Raw genomic sequence first — 25,829 nt, 5'->3', positions numbered from 1 at the left:
CACTCTCTGCTAGACAGAGATATGACACAGGGACTGACCATCCATGATATCAACATTATAGTATGAACCATGTTTTCAGGCTATACAGTATTTGTTTACATGTACTGTGTTGACAAACATTGGAGTAAAACAACAAGCTCATAAGGCATTGAGTTATAGTCTTGAAGAATCAATGGCTATATACCTATATATACATTTCATTTTAAAGTCCTCTAATGGAGGTACCAATGCTCTTTAATAAATTATATACAGTACAAAACCTCTGAAAGGTCATTCTCTGGTGTCAAAGTTACAGAAAACGGGAACAGTCAATGCATCTCTCCATCTCAAATCCCTAACCAACCGTAGAGGAGCCAAATTGGTCGTGTTTTGGTCTCTTCAGTCCAGACCTGATTAGCTGTGTTAATAGGATTTGGCTTCTGGTTCCATGTTCTATGACATGAGCTTTAAACCACAGAGACTACCCGAGTGACATTTAGCACCTGAACCTGCAGAGGAGCGACACTCTGACTCAACCTTTGAACAGTAGCCTACCTAGCCAACAACTACTTAACGATCTAACTGATTGTTCCTTTATCTGGGCGATCACACATCGTTTAGTGACTGAAAGGCTGTTTCTGTGTAGTTAGGCACTCCGGACAACTAACCGCCAAGATGTCGATGGACCAGCCGGAGGATCTGGAGATGGAGGGAGAGGAGGGGATAGACTCCAAGGAGCTGAAGAAGCAGCTGGCCGAGTCTAAGGCAGTTAAAGTGCTGATGCTGGGTAAGTGAACTGAACCCATTGGTCTGAATGTATCGGAGGTGATTTGAAAATCATCATGTTATTGTGAAGAGTTAACCCTGTCTGAGACTTAGAAGCCAGAAGGATGTCCTTTTGGTCTAATGGCTAAGAGGTTAGGATCCCCCATTATATTTTTTCCCTGTTCATATAGAAACTGAAAGGATATATTTCAACTAAATACCATGGAATAATAAACAGGATATTTGTTGTGCAACATTTAACACAACACATTTGGCCTCCCGATAGCACTAAAACTATTTAAAATTAAATTGAGATTACCATATGTCACCTGTGTGAAAAACATCTGTAATTTGCACATGTAATGTTTCTGCTGTTGAATATAGTACATGAAATGATATGATACTTTCTCTATGGTCACATTTCAATCAGACAATTAAGTCCTGTTCTTGTCTGTGAATTGATTATTCACTTTGTCTGAACATTGACAGTTAAGAGCAGGGCTGCCAAACCATCTTCCTGGAGATCTACTGTCCTGTAGGTTTCCCTAATTTAACATATCTGATTCAGCTAGTTAAGGTCTTGTTGAGCAGCTAATAAGTAGAATCAGGTGTGGTAAATTAGGGTTGGACTGAAAACGCACAGCACTGTAGATCTCCAGGAAGAGGGTTGGACAGCCCTGGTTAAGAGCAACACTTTGTCTGAACATTGACAGTTAAGAGCAAACAAACACCGATCAAGGCATAATGTTCTTTCTCTTAGAATGTTTTAAGATATATGTGACTGAACCTAGAAAATAAGGAACATTGTTAAAGTTCAGACTAAGAGCTTTAAGTTACATTTCTCCCTGAGGTACATTGAGGTACATTTCTCCCTGAGGTACATGGAGGTACATTTCTCCCTGAGGTACATTGAAGTACATTTTTCCCTGAGGTACATTGAAGTACATTTTTCCCTGAGGTACATTGAGGTACATTTCTCCCTGAGGTACATTGAAGTACGTTTTTCCCTGAGGTACATTGAGGCACATTTCTCCCTGAGGTACATTTTTCCCTGAGGTACATTGAAGTACATTTCTCCCTGAGGTACATTGAAGTACATTTCTCCCTGAGGTACATTGCTCCCTCCCAGAAGAGTTGTAGTCCAGGTGAAGGTCAGGACACAGTGAGGTGCTGAAAGAATCACTACTTTAGGTCCAAGTCAATCATGTTCCCTTGCTGATGAGAGGCCAAGCCTATTACTCTAACTGGTTTAGTCCAGTCTCAGAATCCAGTCCAGATTGGTGTACCCATCCTCTCGTCAGACAGCATTTAACCTTTCACACTATCCTGCTGACCCAATCCAAACTGTGCTTTCACACAGTGGTGGAAAATGTACCCAATTGCCATACTTGAGTAAAAGTAAAGATACCTTAATTATGGCTGGGGGCAGTATTGAGTAGCTTGGATGAATAAGGTGCCCAGAGGTGCCCAGAGTAAAGGGCCTGCTACTCAGTCCCAGTTGCTAATATATGCATATTATTAGTATATTGTGATAAAAAACACTCTGAAGTTTCTAAAACTGTTTGAATGATGTCTGTGAGTATAACAGAACTCATATGGCAGGCAAAAACCTGAGAAGAAATCCAACCAGGAAGTGGGAAATCTGAGGTTAGTCGATTTTCAACTCATTCTCTATTGAAGATACAGTGGGATATTGGTCATGTTGCACTTCCCAAGGCTTCCACTAGATGTCAACAGTCTTTATAAACTTGTTTCAGGCTTCTACTGTAAAGGAGGAGCTCATAAGGGCTTGTTGAGTCAGTGGTCTGGCAGAGTGCCACAGGCTCGTGATGCTCGTTCACTTGAGAGGTAGCTCGCATTCCATTGCTTTTCTACAGACAAAGGAATTCTCCGGTTGGAACATTATTGAAGATGTATGTTAAAAATATCCTAAAGATTGATTCTATACATCGTTTGACATGTTTCTACGGACTGTAACGGAACTTTTTTACATTTCGTCTGCTCCTAGTGAACGCGCTTCGTGACTTTGGATTTGTTTACATAACGCGCTAACAAAAGTAGCTATTTGGACATAAATGGACATTATCGAACAAAACAAACATTTATTGTGGAACTGGGATTCCTGGGAGTGTATTCTGATGAAGATCATCAAAGGTAAGTGAATATTTATCATGTTATTTCTGACTTCTGTTGACTGCACAATATCGCGGATATCTTTTTGGCTGGTTTGGGCTCTGAGCGCCGTACCGTACTCAGATTATTGCATGGTTTGCTTTTTCCACAAAGATTTTTTGAAATCTGACACAGCGGTTGCATTAAGGAGAAGTGGATCTAAAATTCCATGTTAACACTTGTATCTTTGATTAACGTTTATTATGAGTATTTCTGGATATTGATGTGGCTCTCTGCAAAATCACCGGATGAGATTTTTTGATATAAATATGAACTTTACCGAACAAAACATACATGCATTGTGTAACATGAAGTCCTATGAGTGTCATCTGATGAAGATCATCAAAGGTAAGTGATTCATTTTACCTCTATTTGTGCTTTTTGTGACTCCTGTCTTTGGCTTGGAAAAATGGCTGTGTTTTTCTGTGACTTGGCGGTGACCTAAAATAATCGTTTGTGGTGCTTTCGCTGCAAAGCCTTTTTGAAATCGGAGATTAGATTACCTTTGAAATGGTATAAGATACTTGTATGTTTGAGGAATTTTAAATTAGGAGATTTCTGTTGTTTGAATTTGGCTCCCTGCACTTTCACTGGATGTTGTCATATCGATCCCGTTATCGCGATCTCAGCCATAAGAAGTTTTTAATAGAAAATGACTCAAGTAAAAGTGAAAATCCCCCAGTAAAATATTACTTGAAAGTCTAAAATTATTTGGTTTTAAATATATTTAAGTATCAAAAGTAAATGTAATTGCTAAATATACTTAAGTATTAAAAGTAAAAGTATTAATAATTTCAAATTCCTTATATTAAGCAAACCAGAAGGCATGATTTTCTTGTTTTCTAAATTGACGATAGACAGGGGCACACTCCAACACTCAGACATAACAAAGCCCTTGTGTTTAATGAGTCCACCAGTTTAGAGGCAGTAGATGTCCAGGGAGGTTCTCTTGATAAGTGTGTGAATTGGACCATTTTTCTGTCCTGCTAAGCATTCAAAATGTAACGAGTACTTTTGTGTGTCAGGAAAAATGTATGAAATAAAAAGTACATTATTTTCTTTAGGAATGTAGTGGAGTAAAAGTAAAAGTTTTCAAAAAAATAGTGAATTACAGAGACCCCCAAAAACGACTTAAGTAGTACTTCAAAGTATTTCTATTTAAGTACTTTACTCCACATCATTCTGACCCAATCCAAACTGTACTGTGCTGGCTCTGACTTACAGTGTTCTTTTCACCTAGTTCCTCTTCCAGCACCTATGATGTATGGGTTCAGATGGGTTCTCAGATCAGCAGGGTTCAGATGGGTTCTCAGATCAGCAGGGTTCAGATGGGTTCTCAGATCAGCAGGGTTCAGATGGGTTCTCAGATCAGCAGGGTTCAGATGGGTTCTCAGATCAGCAGGGTTCAGATGAGTTCTCAGATCAGCAGGGTTCAGATGAGTTCTCAGATCAGCAGGGTTTGACTAGGTAGCCTCTCTGCATGTAGCCACTTAGTCTCAATCAAGGTCAAAGATCAGATCCCGAAACAGTCAGTATATACAGTGCCCTTTCTAATCATTGGAACAGTGAAGCATTTGTCTTATTTTGGCTTTATACTCTATACTTGAAATCAAACAATGACATTAAAGTGCAGACTGTCAGCTTTAATTTGAGGGTATTTTCATCCATATCAGCTGAACTGTTTAGAAATTATAGCACTTTATGTACATAGTCCCTCCATTTTAGGGGAGCAAAACTATTAGGACAAATTCACTTGAGTATGAAAGTGGTGAAAAGTTAATGTATTTGGTCCTACATCCACAGCACGTAATGACTACATCAAGCTTGTGACTCTACAAACTTGTTGGATGCATTTGCTGTTTGTTTTGGTTGTGTTTCAGATTATTTTGAGCCCAATAGATATTAAATGGTAAATAATGTATTGTGTAATTTTGGAGTCACTTTTATTATAAATAAGAATAGAATATGTTTCTAAACACTTCTACATTAATGTGGATGCTACCATGAGTATGGATAATTCTGAATTAATCGTGAATAATGAATGAGAATGACATGCTAACCTCTCACCATTTCAATAAAGGGAGGTTAGCATTTTTGGGGGGTATATGACAGGGTCTAACTTTCTCTTAATCTTAAACACAACCAAAATAATGAGCAAATGCATACCAAAATGTGTATAGTCACAAGCTTGACGTTTTCATTGCATGCTAGGAATATGGGAGCAAATACTACACTTTTTACTACTTTAATACACAAGTGAAGTTAGCCCTATGCAGTAAAGCCTAGACATTAGATTGGGGATGGGAAGCGAACACAAGTTAAGGTCTCGTTTCTCGGGTTCATTGTTGTTTTATTGCACGGGCAGTGATATCTCTTGATCCACAGTGGCCAAACGAAATGTTTCCAGATTACATACTGCTTGATGTGTTAAGACAGGATCAGGTTACATAATGCTTGATGTGTTAAGACAGGATCAGGTTACATACTGCTTGATGTGTTAAGACAGGATCAGGTTACATAATGCCTGATGTGTTAAGACAGGATCAGGTTACATAATGCTTGATGTGTTAAGACAGGATCAGGTTACATACTGCTTGATGTGTTAAGACACAGGATCAGGTTACATACTGCTTGATGTGTTAAGACACAGGACCAGGTTACATAATGTCTGATGTGTTAAGACAGGATCAGGTTACATAATGCCTGATGTGTTAAGACAGGATCAGGTTACATAATGCCTGATGTGTTAAGACAGGATCAGGTTACATAATGTCTGATGTGTTAAGACAGGATCAGGTTACATATGCCTGATGTGTTAAGACAGGATCAGGTTACATAATGCCTGATGTGTTAAGACAGGATCAGGTTACATAATGCCTGATGTGTTAAGACAGGATCAGGTTACATAATGCCTGATGTGTTAAGACAGGATCAGGTTACATAATGCCTGATGTGTTAAGACAGGATCAGGTTACATAATGCCTGATGTGTTAAGACAGGATCAGGTTACATAATGCCTGATGTGTTAAGACAGGATCAGGTTACATAATGTCTGATGTGTTAAGACAGGATCAGGTTACATAATGCCTGATGTGTTAAGACAGGATCAGGTTACATAATGCTTGATGTGTTAAGACAGGATCAGGTTACATAATGCCTGATGTGTTAAGACAGGATCAGGTTACATAATGCCTGATGTGTTAAGACAGGATCAGGTTACATAATGCCTGATGTGTTAAGACAGGATCAGGTTACATAATGTCTGATGTGTTAAGACAGGATCAGGTTACATAATGCCTGATGTGTTAAGACAGGATCAGGTTACATAATGCTTGATGTGTTAAGACAGGATCAGGTTACATAATGTCTGATGTGTTAAGACACAGGATACATAAAGCCCAACACTCAATAGCGAGGTGGATGAAGAGGAGGGCGGGCCAACCTTAATCTGGATGGGCACTGAGCCAATGGGTGCTATCTGTGACTAGGAGTGGTGCAGGACTTAACCAATTAGAGTAGACTAAATAAATAAACCATCTCCTTCAGAAGATGCTCCCTCTTGGGTTTCTATTGCCCAATTTTTATTTTGTTTTTATTGAACCTTTATTTGTCCAGGAAGTCCCACTGAGACCAGAATACCTCTTTTACAAGGGATACATTGTAAAGTGTACGCTGGGAGTCAGGAAGTACAGGAATTGCACATTTTATAGTAAATAGAACATAGTACAAAATAATAAATATGGAAAGCGTACAGACATGAAACCGAGTCAATAACGCCTGAGGAGAGAACAAAGCGGACTGACAGATACAGGGGAGGTAATCAGGAAGGTGATGGAGTCCAGGTGAGTGTCATGAGGCGCATGTGCACGTAACGACGGTGACAGGTGTGCGTAATGATGAGACAACAGGCCACGTCGAGCAACCAGAGAGAGGCAGCAGGATGTAGGCGTGATGGTTAACAGAGAGACCTGTAGAGAGAGTTTTTAAGCTCAGCTGAGAGCCTGGACACCAGATTGTTTGTGTTGTCATGTCGCTTTAGTCATGGCAAGACAGCACAATCAGAACTGGAACCAGGCTAAGTGCTGAGCAATAGGTACTAACACACGGGCTTGGTACAGGGTGGGGTCGGTACCATAGTGTTGATTGACTGAATTTATGGGACATTTGAAAGTAGCAGGTTGATCCAGCTGGACACCGCATTACATGAACTGTAAGTGAGGCTAAAAACACAATAAAGCCGAGGTCTTCTTTTCAATATGGTGTTTAAATAAAGGGGTTTAAATAAATGACATCGAGGCCTTTGTCCTAATCTGCCTGAGAGAACCAGGTTGCGTCCCAAACGGAACCCTATTTAAGCAGTTGTGCACTATGTAGGGAAGAGGGTTCCATAGGGCTCTGGTCTAAAGTAGTGCACTATGTAGGGAAGAGGGTTCCATAGGGCTCTGGTCTAAAGTAGTGCACTATGTAGGGAAGAGGGTTCCATAGGGCTCTGGTCTAAAGTAGTGCACTATGTAGGGAAGAGGGTTCCATCGGACTCTGGTCTAAAGTAGTGCACTATGTAGGGAAGAGGGTTCCTTAGGGCTCTGGTCTAAAGTAGTGCACTATGTAGGGAAGAGGGTTCCATCGGACTCTGGTCTAAAGTAGTGCACTATGTAGGGAAGAGGGTTCCTTAGGGCTCTGGTCTAAAGTAGTGCACTATGTAGGGAATAAGGGTCCATCTGAGCTCAAAAAACGAGCGGAGCCCTACTGCACTGGTCTGGTTACATGTTGGGGTCGGGACCCATAGTATATTAGTTTTAAAGGTTTTCAAATAAAGGTTTAAAATAAATATATTAGGTGACATCAAGGTCTTTTTTTCCCTGAAGTCTCTGAGAGACCCAGGCTGCCTCTCAAATGGCATCCTATTAAGCACTGGTCAAACAATAGCGTTTAGGTTTTAAAATAGGTTTTAAAATAAAGGTTTTTAAGTGACATCCAGACCTTTGTCCTGGTGTGTTCTGAGTCCCAGTAAGGAGATGTCAGTGATCTCCACACAGACTGTTCTGTCAAACTGCTCTATTTTCAATCTGTCCCATAGGGCTCTGGTCAAAATTAGGGAACTATATAGGGAAGAGGTTGCCATTTGGGAATAACCCTATGTTTCGCTGGCCACCAGGTCCAGGAGTATTAAGATATTTTATTGTCACGTACACCGGATAGTGTAGTGAAATGTGTTGTTTTACAGGGTCAGTCATAGTAGAACACCCCTGGAGCAAATTAGGGTTAAGTGCCTTGCTCAAGGGCACATCGGCAGGTTTTTCACCTTGTCAGCTCGTTTTTTTTGAGCCAGTCACTGACGAAACCCTTTGTAATTAAAAATGACATTGTTGACCTTTATTTAACTGTTGTAATAAATGGTGTATTTTTGTTTTCTTTCAGGTGCTGAGGAGTCTGGGAAAAGCACCATTGTAAAACAAATGAAGTAAGTTAAGTTACAAATGAAGTACGCTTTTTCGGGTTCTCTCTCTGTTAATATGGGGCAGCAGAGAAGTGAGCTGCACTGCCACAGAAGCACCACTAGGTGGCAGTTTGGATAATTGAGCCACAGGGAAATTCCACTTTAACAGAGTGACACAGACTCAGATGTCACAAAGTTAAACAAACCATACAACTCTATGCACAACAAGGACTACATTAAACATTTTTTTTTTTAAAGTGGAATAACTCAATACTAACCCAATAGTTCTTCTTCTTCACAGAATCCTTCACCTGGGTGGTTTTAATAAGGAGGAGAAGGTGTCATCCAGAGGGGCGATCTTCGGTAACATCCTGCAGTCAGCTCTGTCTATCGTCAGAGGCATGGGCATCCTGGGGATCAAGTACGGATCACCGGCTGCGGAGGTGGGTACTGCAGGCTGGGTGTTTGCGTGTGTGTGTGAAACAATACTATAATATACTGTACCATATAGACATGTTATACTATATAGACATGTTATACTGTACCTTGTTATTCTATACTGTTATACTATACTATACACATGTTATACTGTACCTTATGTTATACTACACTGTTATACTATACAGACATGTTATACTGTATCTTATGTTATACTATATTATACTATACTGTTATACTATAGACATATTATACTATATTATACTGTTATACTATACTATACTGTTATACTATACAGACATGTTATACTGTACCTTACGTTATACTATATTATACTATACTGTTATACTGTACCTTATGTTATACTATACTGATATACTATACAGACATGTTATACTGTACCTTATGTTATACTATACTGTTATACTATACCTTATGTTATACTATACTGTTATACTATACAGACATGTTATACTGTACTGTTATACTATACAGGCATGTTGTACTGTACCTTATGTTATACTATATTATACTGTTATACTATAGACATGTTATACTGTACCTTATGTTATACTATATATACATGTTATACTGTACCTTATGTTATACTATACTGTTATACTATAGACATGTTATACTATATTATACTGTTATACTATACTATACTGTTATACTATACAGACATGTTATACTGTACCTTACGTTATACTATATTATACTATACTGTTATACTGTACTATACTGTTATACTATACAGGCATGTTGTACTGTACCTTATGTTATACTATATTACTGTTATACTATACAGACATGTTATACTGTACCTTACGTTATACTATATTATACTATACTGTTATACTATAGACATATTATACTGTTATACTATAGACATGTTATACTATATTATACTATACTGTTATACTATACAGACATGTTATACTGTACCTTATGTTATACTATATTATACTATACTGTTATACTATAGACATATTATACTGTTATACTATAGACATGTTATACTATATTATACTGTTATACTATAGACATGTTATACTGTACCTTATGTTATACTATAGACATGTTATACTATATTATACTGTTATACTATACTATACTGTTTTACTATACAGACATGTTATACTGTACCTTACGTTATACTATATTATACTATACTGTTATACTGTACCTTACGTTATACTATACTGTTATACTGTACCTTATGTTATACTATACTGTTATACTGTACCTTACGTTATACTATACTGTTATACTGTACCTTACGTTATACTATACTGTTATACTGTACCTTATGTTATACTATATATACATGTTATACTGTACCTTATGTTATACTATACTGTTATACTATACCTTATGTTATACTATACTGTTATACTATACAGACATGTTATACTGTACTGTTATACTATACAGGCATGTTGTACTGTACCTTATGTTATACTATACTATACTGTTATTATACATGTTATACTGTACTTATGTTATACTATATAGACATGTTATACTGTACCTTACGTTATATATACTGTTATACTATATTATACTATATTATACTGTTATACTATACTGTTATACTATACAGACATGTTATACTGTACCTTACGTTATACTATATTATACTATACTGTTATACTGTACTATACTGTTATACTATACAGGCATGTTGTACTGTACCTTATGTTATACTATATTACTGTTATACTATACAGACATGTTATACTGTACCTTACGTTATACTATATTATACTATACTGTTATACTATACAGGCATGTTATACTGTACCTTACGTTATACTATACTGTTATACTATACAGACATGTTATACTGTACCTTATGTTATACTATATTATACTATACTGTTATACTATAGACATATTATACTGTTATACTATAGACATGTTATACTATATTATACTGTTATACTATAGACATGTTATACTGTACCTTATGTTATACTATATTATGTTATACTATAGACATGTTATACTATACTATACTGTTTTACTATACAGACATGTTATACTGTACCTTACGTTATACTATACTGTTATACTGTACCTTACGTTATACTATACTGTTATACTGTACCTTACGTTATACTATACTGTTATACTGTACCTTACGTTATACTATACTGTTATACTGTACCTTATGTTATACTATACTGTTATACTATACAGACATGTTATACTGTACCTTATGTTATACTATATTATACTATACTGTTATACTATAGACATATTATACTATATTATACTGTTATACTATAGACATGTTATACTATATTATACTGTTATACTATACTATTATACTATACAGACATGTTATACTGTACCTTACGTTATACTATATTATACTATACTGTTATACTGTACCTTATGTTATACTATACTCTTATACTATACAGACATGTTATACTGTACCTTATGTTATACTATACTGATATACTATATAGACATGTTATACTATACTGTTATACTATAGACATGTTATACTATAGTATAATACTATAGACATGTTATTCTATACTGTATAGACATGGTATACTATACTGTATAGACATGTTATACTGTACTATACTGTTATACTGTGCCTTATGTTATACTATACTGATATACTATATAGACATGTTATACTATACTGTTATACTATAGACATGTTATACTATAGTATAATACTATAGACATGTTATTCTATACTGTATAGACATGGTATACTATACTGTATAGACATGGTATACTATACTGTATCGACATGGTATACTATACTGTATCGACATGGTATACTATACTGTATCGACATGGTATACTATACTGTATCGACATGGTATACTATATTATACTATACTGTATAGACATGTTATACTATACTGTATAGACATGATATACTGTAGACGTTTTATACTATACTGTAGACATTTTACACTCTACTGTAGACATTTTATACTATACTGTAGACATTTTATACTATACTGTAGACATTTTATACTATACTGTATAGACATGATATACTTTTCTATAGATATGATATACTATACTATAGACATTTTATACTATTGCGGAGTTGCCAACAACCGGAAGTTCTGGTTGTCAGGGGAAATGGAATGAGAGCCTGTGACTCGACTTCCTCTTTTTGGATGTTAAGGCGAGACTTTATCTTAACTCCTCCTCCACATTCATGGGATTGGTTGAACAGTGCAGAAGAGAACCTCCCCCCACAGTTTGTTTTTGTATTCTCTTCAAGACCAGAATTTGGAGGGATCTACAGTAGTTTCAGGTGTTTCTTTTCTGCCTGGTAATGTTATGTTATACTATGCTATACTGATGCATGTATGGGTGTTGTTCTCTGTGTGTCCAGGATGAAGGCACGAAGCTGGAGAACCTATCCAACTCTACTGAGGAGGGAACCATGTCTCCTGAGCTGGCTGAGTGCATCAAGAAGCTGTGGATGGACCCTGGCATCCAGGAGTGTTTCGAGTCAGCAGCCGAGGGCTACCATCTCCTCGACTCCGCTTACTAGTGAGTCTATGGCATGGCTCAATAACCAGATTTAGGCGCGGGACGTTTTTTTCTTGATCGGATGGTCAGGGGGCCGGAACATAATTACAAATCATTTGTAGAATGCAAATTGACAGCAAGAAGCCTAAACATATATAATATTTGACTAAAATGACAAATTCTAATTTTTCTGACATTTGATTACGATCACATATATATCTATCTGTTATGGGAATACTTTTGAACAGATTTACACAATTAAAAGAACTTTGTTGGTGTTTTTATAGTCTTTTATACAGAACAAAAATATTAACGCAACATGCAAAGTGTCGGTTCCATGTTTCGTGAGCTGAAATAAACGATCCCAGAAATTGTCCATCCGCACAAAAAGGTTTTCTATCAAATTTAGTGCTCACATTTGTTTACATCCCTGTTAGTGAGTTTTTCTCCTTTGCCAAGATAATCCATCCACCTGACAGGTGTGGCATATCAAGAAGCTGATTAAACAGCATGATCATTACACAGGTGCACTTTGTACTGGGGACAATAAAAGGCCACTTTAAAATGTGCAGTTTTGTCCCACAACACAATGCCACAGCTGTCTCATGTTGAGGGAGCGTGCAATTGCCATGCTGACTACAGGAATGTCCACCAGAGTATTGAATGTTCATTTCTCTACCATAAGCCGCCTCCATTGCCGTTTTAGAGAATTTGGCAGAACACCCAACCGGCCTCACAACCGTAGACCACGTGCAACCACGCCAACCCAGGACATCCACATCCGGCTTCTTCCCGTGCGGGATCGTCTGAGACCAGCCACCCGGACATCTGATGAAACTGGGTTTGCACAATGGAAGAATTTCTGTAGAAATGTTCAGAAATCGTCTCAGGGAAGCTCATTTGCATGCTCGTTGTCCTCACCAGGGTCTTGACCTGACTGCAGTTCGGCGTTGTAACCAACTTCAGTGGGCAAATGCTCACTTTCGATGGCCACTGGAACGCTGGAGAAGTGTGCTCTTCACGGATGAATCCCGGTGTATGGCGTCTTGTGGGCGAGCGGTTTGCTGATGTCAACGTTGTTAACAGAGTGCTCCATGGTGGATGGTGGGGTTATGGTATGGGCAGGTATAAGCCACGGACGACGAACACAATTGCATTTTATGGGATGACAATGAGATATCGTGATGAGATCCTGATGCCCGTTGTTGTGCCATTCATCAGCTGCCATCACCGTTTCAGCATGATAATGCATGGCCCCGTTTCAAGGATCTGTACACAATTCATGAAAGCTGAAAAATGTCCCAGTGCTTCCATGGCCCACATACTCACCAGACATGTCACCCATTGAGCATGTTTGGGATACTCTGGATCGATGTGTAAGTGAGCGTGTTCCAGTGCCTGCCAGTATCCAGAAACTTCGCACAGCCATTGAAGAGGAGTGAGACAACATTCCACAGGCCACAATCAACAGCCTGATCAACTCGATGTGAAGGAGATGTGTCGCACTGCATGAGGCAAATGGTGGTCACACCAGATACTGACTGGTTTTCTGATCCACGCCCCTATTTCTTTTGTGATCAACAGATGCATATCTGTATTCCCAGTCATGTGAAATCCATAGATTAGGGCCAAATTTATTTATTTAAATTAACTGATTTGCGTATATGAACTGTAACTCGGTAAACATCTTTGAAAATGTTGCATGTTGCATTTATATTTTTGTTCAGTGTTTTTTTTGGTGTTCAGAAAAATTGAGGGGCCAAATAAAATCAATCACGGGCCAAAGTTTGGCCTGCGGGCCGCCAGTTGGGGATCCCTGGTCTATGGCCTCTGTGGAAGCTAGACAGTGCTGTTGTCTTTGGGGTCTAGTTACTGTAAAGCACTCTGTAATAACTGCTGATCTAAAAAAGGCTTTTTAAATACATTTTATTGATTAGTTGATTGATTTACTCTGCCTCTCTCCCACAGCTAACTCAGTGATCTGATCTTGATTGATTCATTGATTGACTGCCTCTCACACAGCTTCCTCAGTGACCTGGAGCGCATCACCCAGGCTGACTTCACCCCTAACGACCAGGACATCCTTCGGTGCAGGATCAAGACCGGCGGGGTCAATGAGGAGAGGTTCATCTGCAAAGATGTCAAATTCAGGTGAGCTACAGTAGCTAACTACCTGGCTCTTTTGTCACAGTACATTATAGTTCACCTGCAAAGACGTCAAGTGTAGTGTCTGTACCGTAGCAACGTAGTAGTGTCTGTACCGTAGCAACGTAGTAGTGTCTGTACCGTAGCAACGTAGTAGTGTCTGTACCGTAGCAACGTAGTAGTGTCTGTACCGTAGCAACGTAGTAGTGTCTGTACCGTAGCAACGTAGTAGTGTCTGTACCGTAGCAACGTAGTAGTGTCTGTACCGTAGCAACGTAGTAGTGTCTGTACCGTAGCAACGTAGTAGTGTCTGTACCGTAGCAACGTAGTAGTGTCTGTACCGTAGCAACGTAGTAGTGTCTGTACCGTAGCAACGTAGTAGTGTCTGTACCGTAGCAACGTAGTAGTGTCTGTACCGTAGCAACGTAGTAGTGTCTGTACCGTAGCAACGTAGTAGTGTCTGTACCGTAGCAACGTAGTAGTGTCTGTACCGTAGCAACGTAGTAGTGTCTGTACCGTAGCAACGTAGTAGTGTCTGTACCGTAGCAGTGTCTGTACTCGTAGCAACGTAGTAGTGTCTGTACCGTAGCAGTGTCTGTACCGTAGCAACGTAGTAGTGTCTGTACCGTAGCAGTGTCTGTACCGTAGCAACGTAGTAGTGTCTGTACCGTAGCAACGTAGTAGTGTCTGTACCGTAGCAACGTAGTAGTGTCTGTACCGTAGCAGTGTCTGTACCGTAGCAACGTAGTAGTGTCTGTACCGTAGCAGTGTCTGTACCGTAGCAACGTAGTAGTGTCTGTACCGTAGCAGTGTCTGTACTCGTAGCAACGTAGTAGTGTCTGTACCGTAGCAGTGTCTGTACCGTAGCAACGTAGTAGTGTCTGTACCGTAGCAGTGTCTGTACCGTAGCAACGTAGTAGTGTCTGTACCGTAGCAGTGTCTGTACCGTAGCAACGTAGTAGTGTCTGTACCGTAGCAACGTAGTAGTGTCTGTACTCGTAGCAACGTAGTAGTGTCTGTACTCGTAGCAACGTATAATACAGTGTGTATGCATTGTCAGTATTTGTATGTGATTCCTGCTGGAGTTGAACCTTCAACCTTTGTATTACAAGTACCACACTCTCATCATATACAAGAACTGTGTGTAAAAAGCCTGGAGAAGCTCATGATACTGTACTGGAGTTACTGATCGCTCCTCTCCTGTAAAAAGGGCTTAATAAATTGATTGATTGGTTAATTTATTTATTATTGTGTCTCTGACGGACAGGATGTTTGATATGAGCGGTAGAAGAGAAGAGAGGAAGAAGTGGATCCACTGTTTCCAGGGCGTCCATTGCGTCCTGTTCTGTAGTTCCCTCAGCGCGTATGACCTGGTGCTGCTGGAGGACGAGGAAATGGTGAGTGATTACACACACACACACACACACACACACACACACACACACAGTTTCACACACACACTGTTTCACACACACATACACACAGTTCACACACACACACACACACACACACACACACACACACACACACACACACAGTTTCACACACATACACACACACACTGTTTCACACATACACACTGTTTCACACACACACACACACACACACACTGTTTCACACACACACACTGTTTTCACACACACACACTGTTACACACACACACTGTTTCACACACACACACTGTTTCACACACACACACACACACACACACACAGTTTCACACACACACACACTGTTTCACACACACACACACACACACAGTTTCACACACACACACACACACACAGTTTCACACACACACACACACAGTTTCACACACACACACACACACACACACAGTTTCACACACACACACACAGTTTCACACACACACACACACACACACACTGTTTCACACACACACACACACACACACACTGTTTCACACACACACTGTTTCACACACACACACACTGTTTCACACACACACTGTTTCACACACACACTGTTTCACACACACACACTGTTTCACACACACACACTGTTTCACACACACACACACAGTTTCACACGCACACTTCAAAGTTAATCTAAACTAAAAAAGGAGGGTACAGATGAGAGGGAGGAGACGTTCAACCATATTGCAAACCTCACCAACTAGTGTGACCGCAGCGAGCTAGTGGAGGTTGAGCCCGATGATGACGATGACCCATCCTTCATTCCTCTTGTCCTCTTCTCTTTTCAGAACCGCATGCACGAGTCTCTCCATCTATTCAACAGTATCTGCAACCACAGGTTCTTCGAGGACACCATCCACGTGCTCTTCCTCAACAAGAAGGACATCTTCCAAGAGAAGATCAAGAATGTCCACCTCAATGTCTGCTTCCCCGACTACGACGGTGAGTCCTACTCTTGAGTCCCAAAATGGCAAAAACTTGTTTTCCATGAACTATTGACCATTGGTTTTTTAGTGTATTCACCGTGTCTGATGAATGACTCCAGGCTGAATCCCATCCGGCCGTGATTGGGAGTCCCATAGGGCCGCGACTGGGAGTCCCACAGGGCCGCGACTGAGAGTCCCACAGGGCCGCGACTGAGAGTCCCACAGGGCCGTGACTGGGAGTCCCACAGGGCCGTGACTGGGAGTCCCCACAGGGTCCCGTGATTGGGAGTCCCACAGGGCCGTGATTGGGAGTCCCACAGGGCCGTGATTGGGAGTCCCACAGGGCCGTGACTGGGAGTCCCACAGGGCCGTGATTGGGAGTCCCACAGGGCCGTGATTGGGAGTCCCATAGGGCCGTGATTGGGAGTCCCACAGGGCCGTGATTGGGAGTCCCATAGGGCCGTGACTGGGAGTCCCATAGGGCCGTGATTGGGAGTCCCATAGGGCCGTGACTGGGAGTCCCACAGGGCCGTGATTGGGAGTCCCATAGGGCCGTGATTGGGAGTCCCATAGGGCCGTGATTGGGAGTCCCATAGGGCTGTGCACAGTTGGCCCAGCATTGTACGGGTTTGGCTGTTATTGTAAATAAGATGTTGTTCTTAACTGGCTTGCCTAGTTAAATAAAGATTAAACAAAAAAAATACACATAAAAAAAATGAATACATTGAAATCTTTCTCACTCAATTAAAACACAATAAGAAACTCCCTCTTATTCCCTCTGGCAAAGACATACGAAGACACCAGCAACCAGTCTCTGATCAGTTTTTACAGCTCTCTTATCTCCCTATAGGGCCTAACACATACGAAGACGCCAGCAACCACGTGAAGATGCAGTTTGAGTCTCTGAACTTGAGGCAGGCGGAGAAACCCATCTACACCCACATCACCTGCGCTGTAGAGACACAGGACGTGAACCAGGCCTTCAACACCATCACAGACGTCATCAAAACCAACCTAAAGGACGCCGGGCTGTTCTGAGCAGCTCCTGACTGAAGGTACAGTATGACGGCCTGTATTACTGCCTGACGCACGCTCACACCTCAGTGCCGAACAGGAAATCACTATGAAGGACCAACATTAGTCCTGTGGCCTTACTGAAACAATGTAATAAGGCCCGGCTATGAACAGACCATCTGCTGACAAACTGTAATAAGGCCTGACTGTGGACAGACCATCTGCTGACAAACTGTAATAAGGCCTGGCTGTGGACAGCCCATCTGCTGACAAACTGTAATAAGGCCTGGCTGTGAACAGACCATCTGTTGACAAACTAATAAGGCCTGGCTGTGAACAGACCATCTGCTGACAAACTGTAATAAGGCCTGGCTGTCGACAGACCATCTGCTGACAAACTGTAATAAGGCCTGGCTGTGCACAGCCCATCTGCAATGAAATTAAAATACGACATGTCTGACATATTACCTCAATGACAAACTCAGCAAATAAAAATCCAAATAACTTCACAAATCTTGATTGTAAAGGGTTTAAACACTTTCCCATGCTTGTTCAATGAACCATAAACAATTAATGAACATGCACCTGTGGAACGGTCGTTAAGACACTAACAGCTTACAGACGGAAGGCAATTAAGGTCACAGTTATGACAACTTAGGACACTAAAGAGGCCTTTCTACTGACTCTGAAAAACACCCAAAGAAAGATGCCCAGGGTACCTGCTCATCTGCGTGAACGTGCCTTAGGCATGCTGCAAGGAGGCATGAGGACTGCAGATGTGGCCAGGGCAATAAATTGCAATGCCCGTACTGTGAGACGCCTAAGACAGCGCTACAGGGAGACAGGACGGACAGCTGATTGTCCTCGCAGTGGCAGACCACATGTAACAACACCTGCACAGGATGGGTACATCAGAACATTACACCTGCGGGACAGGTACAGGATGGCAACAACAACTGCCCGACTTACACCAGGAACGCACAATCCCTCCATCAGTGCTCAGACTGTCCACAATAGGCTGAGAGACTGGACTGAGGGCTTGAAGGCCTGTTGTAAGGCAGGTCCTCACCAGACATCACCGGCAACAACGTCTCCTATGGGCACAAACCCACCGTCGCTGGACCAGACAGGACTGGCAAAACGTGCTCTTCACTGACGAGTTGCGGTTTTGTCTCACCAGGGGTGATGGTCGGATTTGCGTTTATCGTTGAATGAATGAGGGTTACTCCGAGGCCTGTACTCTGGAGCGGGATCGATTTGGAGGTGGAGGTTCCGTCATGGTCTGGGGTGGTGTATCACAGCATCATCGGACTGAGCTTCTTGTCATTGCAGGCAATCTCAACGCTGTGCGTTACAGGGAAGACATCCTCCTCCCTCATGTGGTACCCTTCCTGCAGGCTCATCCTGACATGACTCTCCAGCATCACAATGCCACCAGCCATACTGCTCGTTCTGTGTGTGATTTCCTGCAAGACAGGAATGTCAGTGTTTTGCTATGGCCAGCGAAGAGTCCGGATCTCAATCCCATTGAGCATGTCTGGGACCTGTTGGATCAGAGGGTGATGGCTAGGGCCATTCCCCCCAGAAATGTCCGGGAACTTGCAGGTGCCTTGGTGGAAGAGTGTGGTAACATCTCACAGCAAGAACTGGCAAATCTGGTGCAGTCCATGAGGAGGAGATGCACTGCAGTACTTAATGCAGCTCGTGGCCACACCAGATACTGACTGTTACTTTTGATTTTGACACCCCCTCCCCCCCCCTTTGTTCAGGGACACATTATTCCATTTCTCTTAGTCACATGTCTGTGGAACTTGTTCAGTTTATGTCTCAGTGGTTGAATCTTATTTTCATACAAATATATACACATGTTAAGTTTGCTGAAAATAAATGCAGTTGACAGAGAGGATGTTTCTGTTTTTGCTGAGTTTATGTATGGTTCTAATTATTACAGCATTATTATACTTCTATTACACGGTTAGGTCAGACCATAGAAATCTATTACTAGAATGGACATACCATGGTCTGAGGTGCTTTGTCCCTTCTAGTAATTGAGTTTCTATGGTTCAGACGGCTGAGGGTGAGTAGGATGGATGAAGAGAATCATATCCCTGTCCCTCCCTCCCCATCTCGATACTATTCCTGTCCGTCCCTCCCCATCTCGACACTATCCCTGTCCCTCCCTCCCCATCTCGACACTATCCCTGTCCCTCCCTCCCCATCTCCCTATCCCTGTCCCTCCCTCCCCATCTCGACACTATCCCTGTCCCTCCCTCCCCATCTCGACACTATCCCTGTCCCTCCCTCCCCATCTCGACACTATCCCTGTCCCTCCCTCCCCATCCCTGTCCCTCTCGACACTATCCCTGTCCCTCCCTCCCCATCTCGACACTATCCCTGTCCCTCCCCCTCCCCATCTCGACACTATCCCTGTCCCTCCCTCCCCATCTCCCTGACACTATCCCTGTCCCTCCCTCCCCATCTCGACACTATCCCTGTCCCTCCCTCCCCATCTCGACACTATCCCTGTCCCTCCCTCCCTCCCCATCTCGACACTATCCCTGTCCCTCCCTCCCCATCTCGACACTATCCCTGTCCCTCCCTCCCCATCTCGACACTATCCCTGTCCCTCCCTCCCCATCTCTATCGACACTATCCCTGTCCCTCCCTCCCCATCTCGACACTATCCCTGTCCCCCTCCCATCTCCCTATCCCTGTCCCTCCCTCCCCATCTCGACACTATCCCTGTCCCTCCCTCCCCCTGACACTATCCCTCCCTCCCTCCCCATCTCGACACTATCCCTGTCCCTCCCTCCCCATCGACACTATCCCTGTCCCTCCCTCCCCATCTCGACACTATCCCTGTCCCTCCCTCCCCATCCCTGTCCCTCCCTCCCCATCGACACTATCCCTGTCCCTCCCTCCCCATCGTCCCTCCCTCCCCATCTCGGAGACACTATCCCTGTCCCCCCCCTCCCTGTCCCCCACTATCCCTGTCCCTCCCTCCCCATCGACACTATCCCTGTCCCTCCCTCCCCATCGACACTATCCCTGTCCCTCCCTCCCCATCGACACTATCCCTGTCCCTCCCTCCTATCCCTGTCCCTCCCTCCCCATCGACACTATCCCTGTCCCTCCCTCCCCATCTCGACACATCCCTGTCCCTCCCTCCCCTGACACTATCCCTGTCCCTCCCTCCCCATCTCGACACTATCCCTGTCCCTCCCTCCCCCGACACTATCGTCCACTATCCCTGTCCCTCCCTCCCCATCTCCCGACACTATCCCTGTCCCTCCCTCCCCATCTCGACACTATCCCTGTCCCTCCCTCCCCCCATCTCGACACTATCCCTGTCCCTCCCTCCCCCCCATCCCCATCTCGACCTATCCACTATCCCTGTCCCTCCCTCCCCATCTCGACACTATCCCTGTCCCTCCCTCCCCATCTCGACACTATCCCTGTCCCTCCCTCCCCCCCATCCCTGTCCCTCCCTCCCCATCTCGACACTATCCCTGTCCCTCCCTCCCCATCTCGACACTATCCCTGTCCCTCCCTCCCCATCTCGACACTATCCCTGTCCCTCCCTCCCCATCTCGACACTATCCCTGTCCCTCCCTCCCCATCTCGACACTATCCCTGTCCCTCCCTCCCCATCTCGACACTATCCCTGTCCCTCCCTCCCCTGTCCCTCCCTCTCGACACTATCCCTGTCCCTCCCTCCCCCCATCTATCCCTGTCCCCCTCCCTCCCCATCTCAACACTATCCCTGTCCCTCCCTATCTCGACACTATCCCTGTCCCTCCCTCCCCATCTCGACACTATCCCCCTCGACACTATCCCTGTCCCTCCTCCCCCATCTCGACATCCCTGTCCCTCCCTCCCTACTATCCCTGTCCCTCCCTCCCCATCTCGACACTATCCCTGTCCCTCCCTCCCCATCTCGACACTATCCCTGTCCCTCCCTCCCCATCTCGACACTATCCCTGTCCCTCCCTCCCCATCTCGACACTATCCCTGTCCCTCCCTCCCCATCTCGACACTATCCCTGTCCCTCCCTCCCCTGTCCCTCCCTCCCCATCGACACACTATCCCTGTCCCTCCCTCCCTCCCTCCCCATCGACACTATCCCTGTCCCTCCCTCCCTCCCCCCATCGACACTATCCCTGTCCCTCCCTCCCCATCGACACTATCCCTGTCCCTCCCTCCCCATCTCGACACTATCCCTGTCCCCCCTCCCCATCTCGACACTATCCCTGTCCCTCCACTCCCTGTCCCTCCTCCCCATCTCGACACTATCCCTGTCCCTCCCTCCCCATCTCGACACTATCCCTGTCCCTCCCTCCCCATCTCCCTGACACTATCCCTGTCCCTCCCTCCCCATCTCGACACTATCCCTGTCCCTCCCTCCCCCCATCCCTGTCCCTCCCTCCCCACACTATCCCTGTCCCTCCCTCCCCTCCCCATCTCGACACTATCCCTGTCCCTCCCTCCCATCTCGACACTATCCCTGTCCCTCCCTCCCCATCTCGACACTATCCCTGTCCCCTCGACACTATCCCCTCCCCCCCTCGACACACCATCCCTGTCCCTCCCTCCCCATCTCGACACTATCCCTGTCCCTCCCTCCCCATCGACACTATCCCTGTCCCTCCCTCCCCATCTCGACACTATCCCTGTCCCTCCCTCCCCATCTCGACACTATCCCTGTCCCTCCCTCCCCATCTCGACACTATCCCTGTCCCTCCCTCCCCATCTCGACACTATCCCTGTCCCTCCCTCCCCATCTCGACACTATCCCTGTCCTCCCTGACCTCCCTCCCCATCTCGACACTATCCCTGTCCCTCCCCCTCCCTCCCCATCTCGACACCATCCCTGTCCCTCCCTCCCCATCTCGACACTATCCCTGTCCCTCCCTCCCCATCTCGACACCATCCCTGTCCCTCCCTCCCTATTTCAACACTATCCCTGTCCCTCCCTCCCCATCGACACTATCCCTGTCCCTCCCTCCCTCCCCATCTCGACACTATCCCTGTCCCTCCCTCCCCATCTCGACACCATCCCTGTCCCTCCCTCCCCATCTCGACACTATCCCTGTCCCTCCCTCCCCATCTCGACACTATCCCTGTCCCTCCCTCCCTATTTCAACACTATCCCTGTCCCTCCCTCCCCATCTCGACACTATCCCTGTCCCTCCCCCCATCTCGACACCATCCCTGTCCCTCCCTCCCCATCTCGACACTATCCCTGTCCCTCCCATCCCATCTCGACACTATCCCTGTCCCTCCCTCCCCATCGACACTATCCCTGTCCTCCCTCCCTCCCCATCGACACTATCCCTGTCCCTCCCTCCCCATCTCGACACCATCCCTGTCCCTCCCTCCCCATCTCGACACTATCCCTGTCCCTCCCTCCCCATCTCGACACTATCCCTGTCCCTCCCTCCCCATCGACACTATCCCTGTCCCTCCCTCCCTATTTCAACACTATCCCTGTCCCTCCCGTCCCATCTCGACACTATCCCTGTCCCTCCCTCCCTATTTCAACACTATCCCTGTCCCTCCCTCCCCATCTCGACACTATCCCTGTCCCTCCCTCCCTATTTCAACACTATCCCTGTCCCTACCTCCCCATCTCGACACTATCCCTGTCCCTCCCTCCCTATTTCAACACTATCCCTGTCCCTCCCATATTGCTTTCTTTTTATGGTTTATTTTTCATCATTAGCCTCCTAAAAGTACCATTAAAACAGACCTATGGCTCTATTTAATGTGCATGGCAGAAGTTCAGCTGTACAGGAGACAGCGTTCATGAAAAACGCTGCATACTGCATGTCGACGTAAACCGGAAATGGCCTTTACATTTCTATCGCTTCAGCTTTACACTTTGAATAGAAGACACTAGTTAAGATATATTTTACTCAATACAAATGCGATCAAATATATATCAGAGCAGCTGTGAGGCATTGCAGTGTGTCCTTTTTGTTCCCGTTTAGGGGACCAAAACAAAAAACTGAATCTGCATCGAGTTTTTCCCCCCCCCCTCAAAAATAATGTATGAATGTTAAAAAGATGACATATTAAATGGACTTCCATTTCTCTTCATCTCTTCAGAACTTCCATCAGCCAACTCACTGGTTTTTATTGGGCCACCGTGCTGGAGAAGGTGGACAGTTGGTGGACAACTGTTTATCCTGCTGTCATCGTCACCACCGCCGAGCCCTGGGTTCCTCGGATGCATCCCTCTACAACAACATCATCATCAAGTCCATTGGGTAGAAAACAGAGTATCAACATTTAACATTTTTGTTGTAAAAAAAAATTAAATGAAAGTGCTCCTTGGACGGCACTTATATTGCGTAACGTACCATTAAACCCCTGAAGCTAGTGTTTATGTTTTACCTTTAGTAGTCTCCTGCTGTTTCTCTTTAACTTGTAAAAAAAGTTACCAAGTTAACAGCAGATATTTGAAAATGATCATCTATTTTTAATTGAATCTATTTTAATAGCATAAACTGTGTATTGTGAGACACAAGCTTAGACTAAATAATAATAGACCAAACTCTATTTTGATCAGACCAATATATCGTAAGTACTGTGAGAAAGGGATCGTTTTGAATATTACGTTTGTTCTTATTTTTGAAGTTTAGAGACAAAATAAAGATGGATAGACTTCTCTGTACTCTGTTTTTGATAACTGAAGATTACACAGACCGTACCCGACACCGATTACACAGACCGTACCCGACACCGATTACACAGACCGTACCCGACACCGATTACACAGACCGTACCAGACACCGATTACACAGACCGTACCGACACCGACCAGACACCGATTACACAGACCGATTACACACCGTACCAGACACCGATTACACAGACCTTACCAGACACCGATTACACAGTACAGACCGATTACACAGACCGATTACACAGACACCGATTACACAGACCGTACCAGACACCGATTACACAGACCGATTACCAGACACCGATTACACAGACCATACCAGACACCGATGACACAGACCGTACCAGACACCAATGACACGAGACCGTACCAGACACCGATTACACAGACCGTACCCGACACCGATTACACAGACCATACCAGACACCGATTACACAGACACACAGACCGTACCAGACACCGATTACACAGACACCGATGACACAGACCGTACCAGACACCGATTACACAGACCGATTACACAGACACCGATTACACAGACCGATTACACAGCCACCGATTACCAGACACACCGATTACACAGTACCAGACACTGATTACACAGACACCGATGACAGACCGTACCAGACACCAGACACCGATGACACAGACACCAGACCGTACCAGACATTACCACAGACACCGATTACACAGAGACACCGTACCAGACACCGACCGATGACACAGACACAGACACCGATTACACAGACGCCGATTACACAGACCCACAGCCACCGAGACACACAGCCACCGATTACACGGACCAGACACCAGACAGACCGATTACACAGACCGTACCAGACACCGACACACAGACACCGATTACACAGACACCGATTACACAGACACCGATTACACAGATTACACAGCCCGTACCAGACACCGATTACACAGACACCGATTATGCACTACACAGACACCGATTACACAGACCGTGCCAGACACCGATTACACAGACACCGATTACACAGACCGTACCAGACACCGATTACACAGACACCGATTACACAGACACCGATTATACAGACGCCGATTATACAGACACCGATTACACAGCCACCGATTACACAGTCACCGATTGCACAGACACCGATTACACAGACCGTACCAGACACCGATTACACAGACACCGATTATACACCGATTATACAGACACCGATTATACAGACACCGATTACACAGTCACCGATTGCACAGACACCGATTACACAGGCCGTACCAGACACCGATTACACAGACACCGATTACACAGACCGTACCAGACACCGATT

General features: G+C 44.1%; 1 protein-coding gene across 1 annotated transcript; it reads left to right on the top strand.

Moving 5' to 3' along the window:
- Nucleotides 1-458: 458 nt before the first annotated feature.
- Nucleotides 459-24,507, top strand: LOC112257649 (guanine nucleotide-binding protein G(t) subunit alpha-2-like). The gene is made up of 9 exons (XM_042304252.1): nucleotides 459-766; nucleotides 8,335-8,377; nucleotides 8,655-8,796; nucleotides 12,171-12,331; nucleotides 14,333-14,461; nucleotides 15,723-15,852; nucleotides 16,680-16,833; nucleotides 17,668-17,872; nucleotides 23,940-24,507. The coding sequence occupies exons 1-8, from the start codon at nucleotides 655-657 to the stop codon at nucleotides 17,853-17,855; spliced, it is 1,059 nt and encodes a 352-aa protein (XP_042160186.1). The 5' UTR covers nucleotides 459-654; the 3' UTR covers nucleotides 17,856-17,872; nucleotides 23,940-24,507.
- Nucleotides 24,508-25,829: the final 1,322 nt, after the last annotated feature.

The sequence above is a fragment of the Oncorhynchus tshawytscha genome, linkage group LG22, assembly GCF_018296145.1.
Source record: "Oncorhynchus tshawytscha isolate Ot180627B linkage group LG22, Otsh_v2.0, whole genome shotgun sequence".
NCBI classification, from domain to species: Eukaryota; Metazoa; Chordata; class Actinopteri; order Salmoniformes; family Salmonidae; genus Oncorhynchus; species Oncorhynchus tshawytscha.
This window is presented reverse-complemented; position numbering and strand designations above follow the sequence as displayed.

What these genes read in the sequence shown, in the direction of transcription:
- LOC112257649 (XM_042304252.1), top strand. Translation starts at nt 655, where the DNA reads ATGTCGATGGACCAGCCGGAGGATCTGGAGATGGAGGGAGAGGAGGGG. An exon ending in ACCATTGTAAAACAAATGAA is followed by an intron (nt 8,378 to 8,654) that starts GTAAGTTAAGTT and finishes TCTTCTTCACAG; the next exon opens with AATCCTTCACCTGGGTGGTT. An exon ending in TGCAAAGATGTCAAATTCAG is followed by an intron (nt 14,462 to 15,722) that starts GTGAGCTACAGT and finishes TCTGACGGACAG; the next exon opens with GATGTTTGATATGAGCGGTA.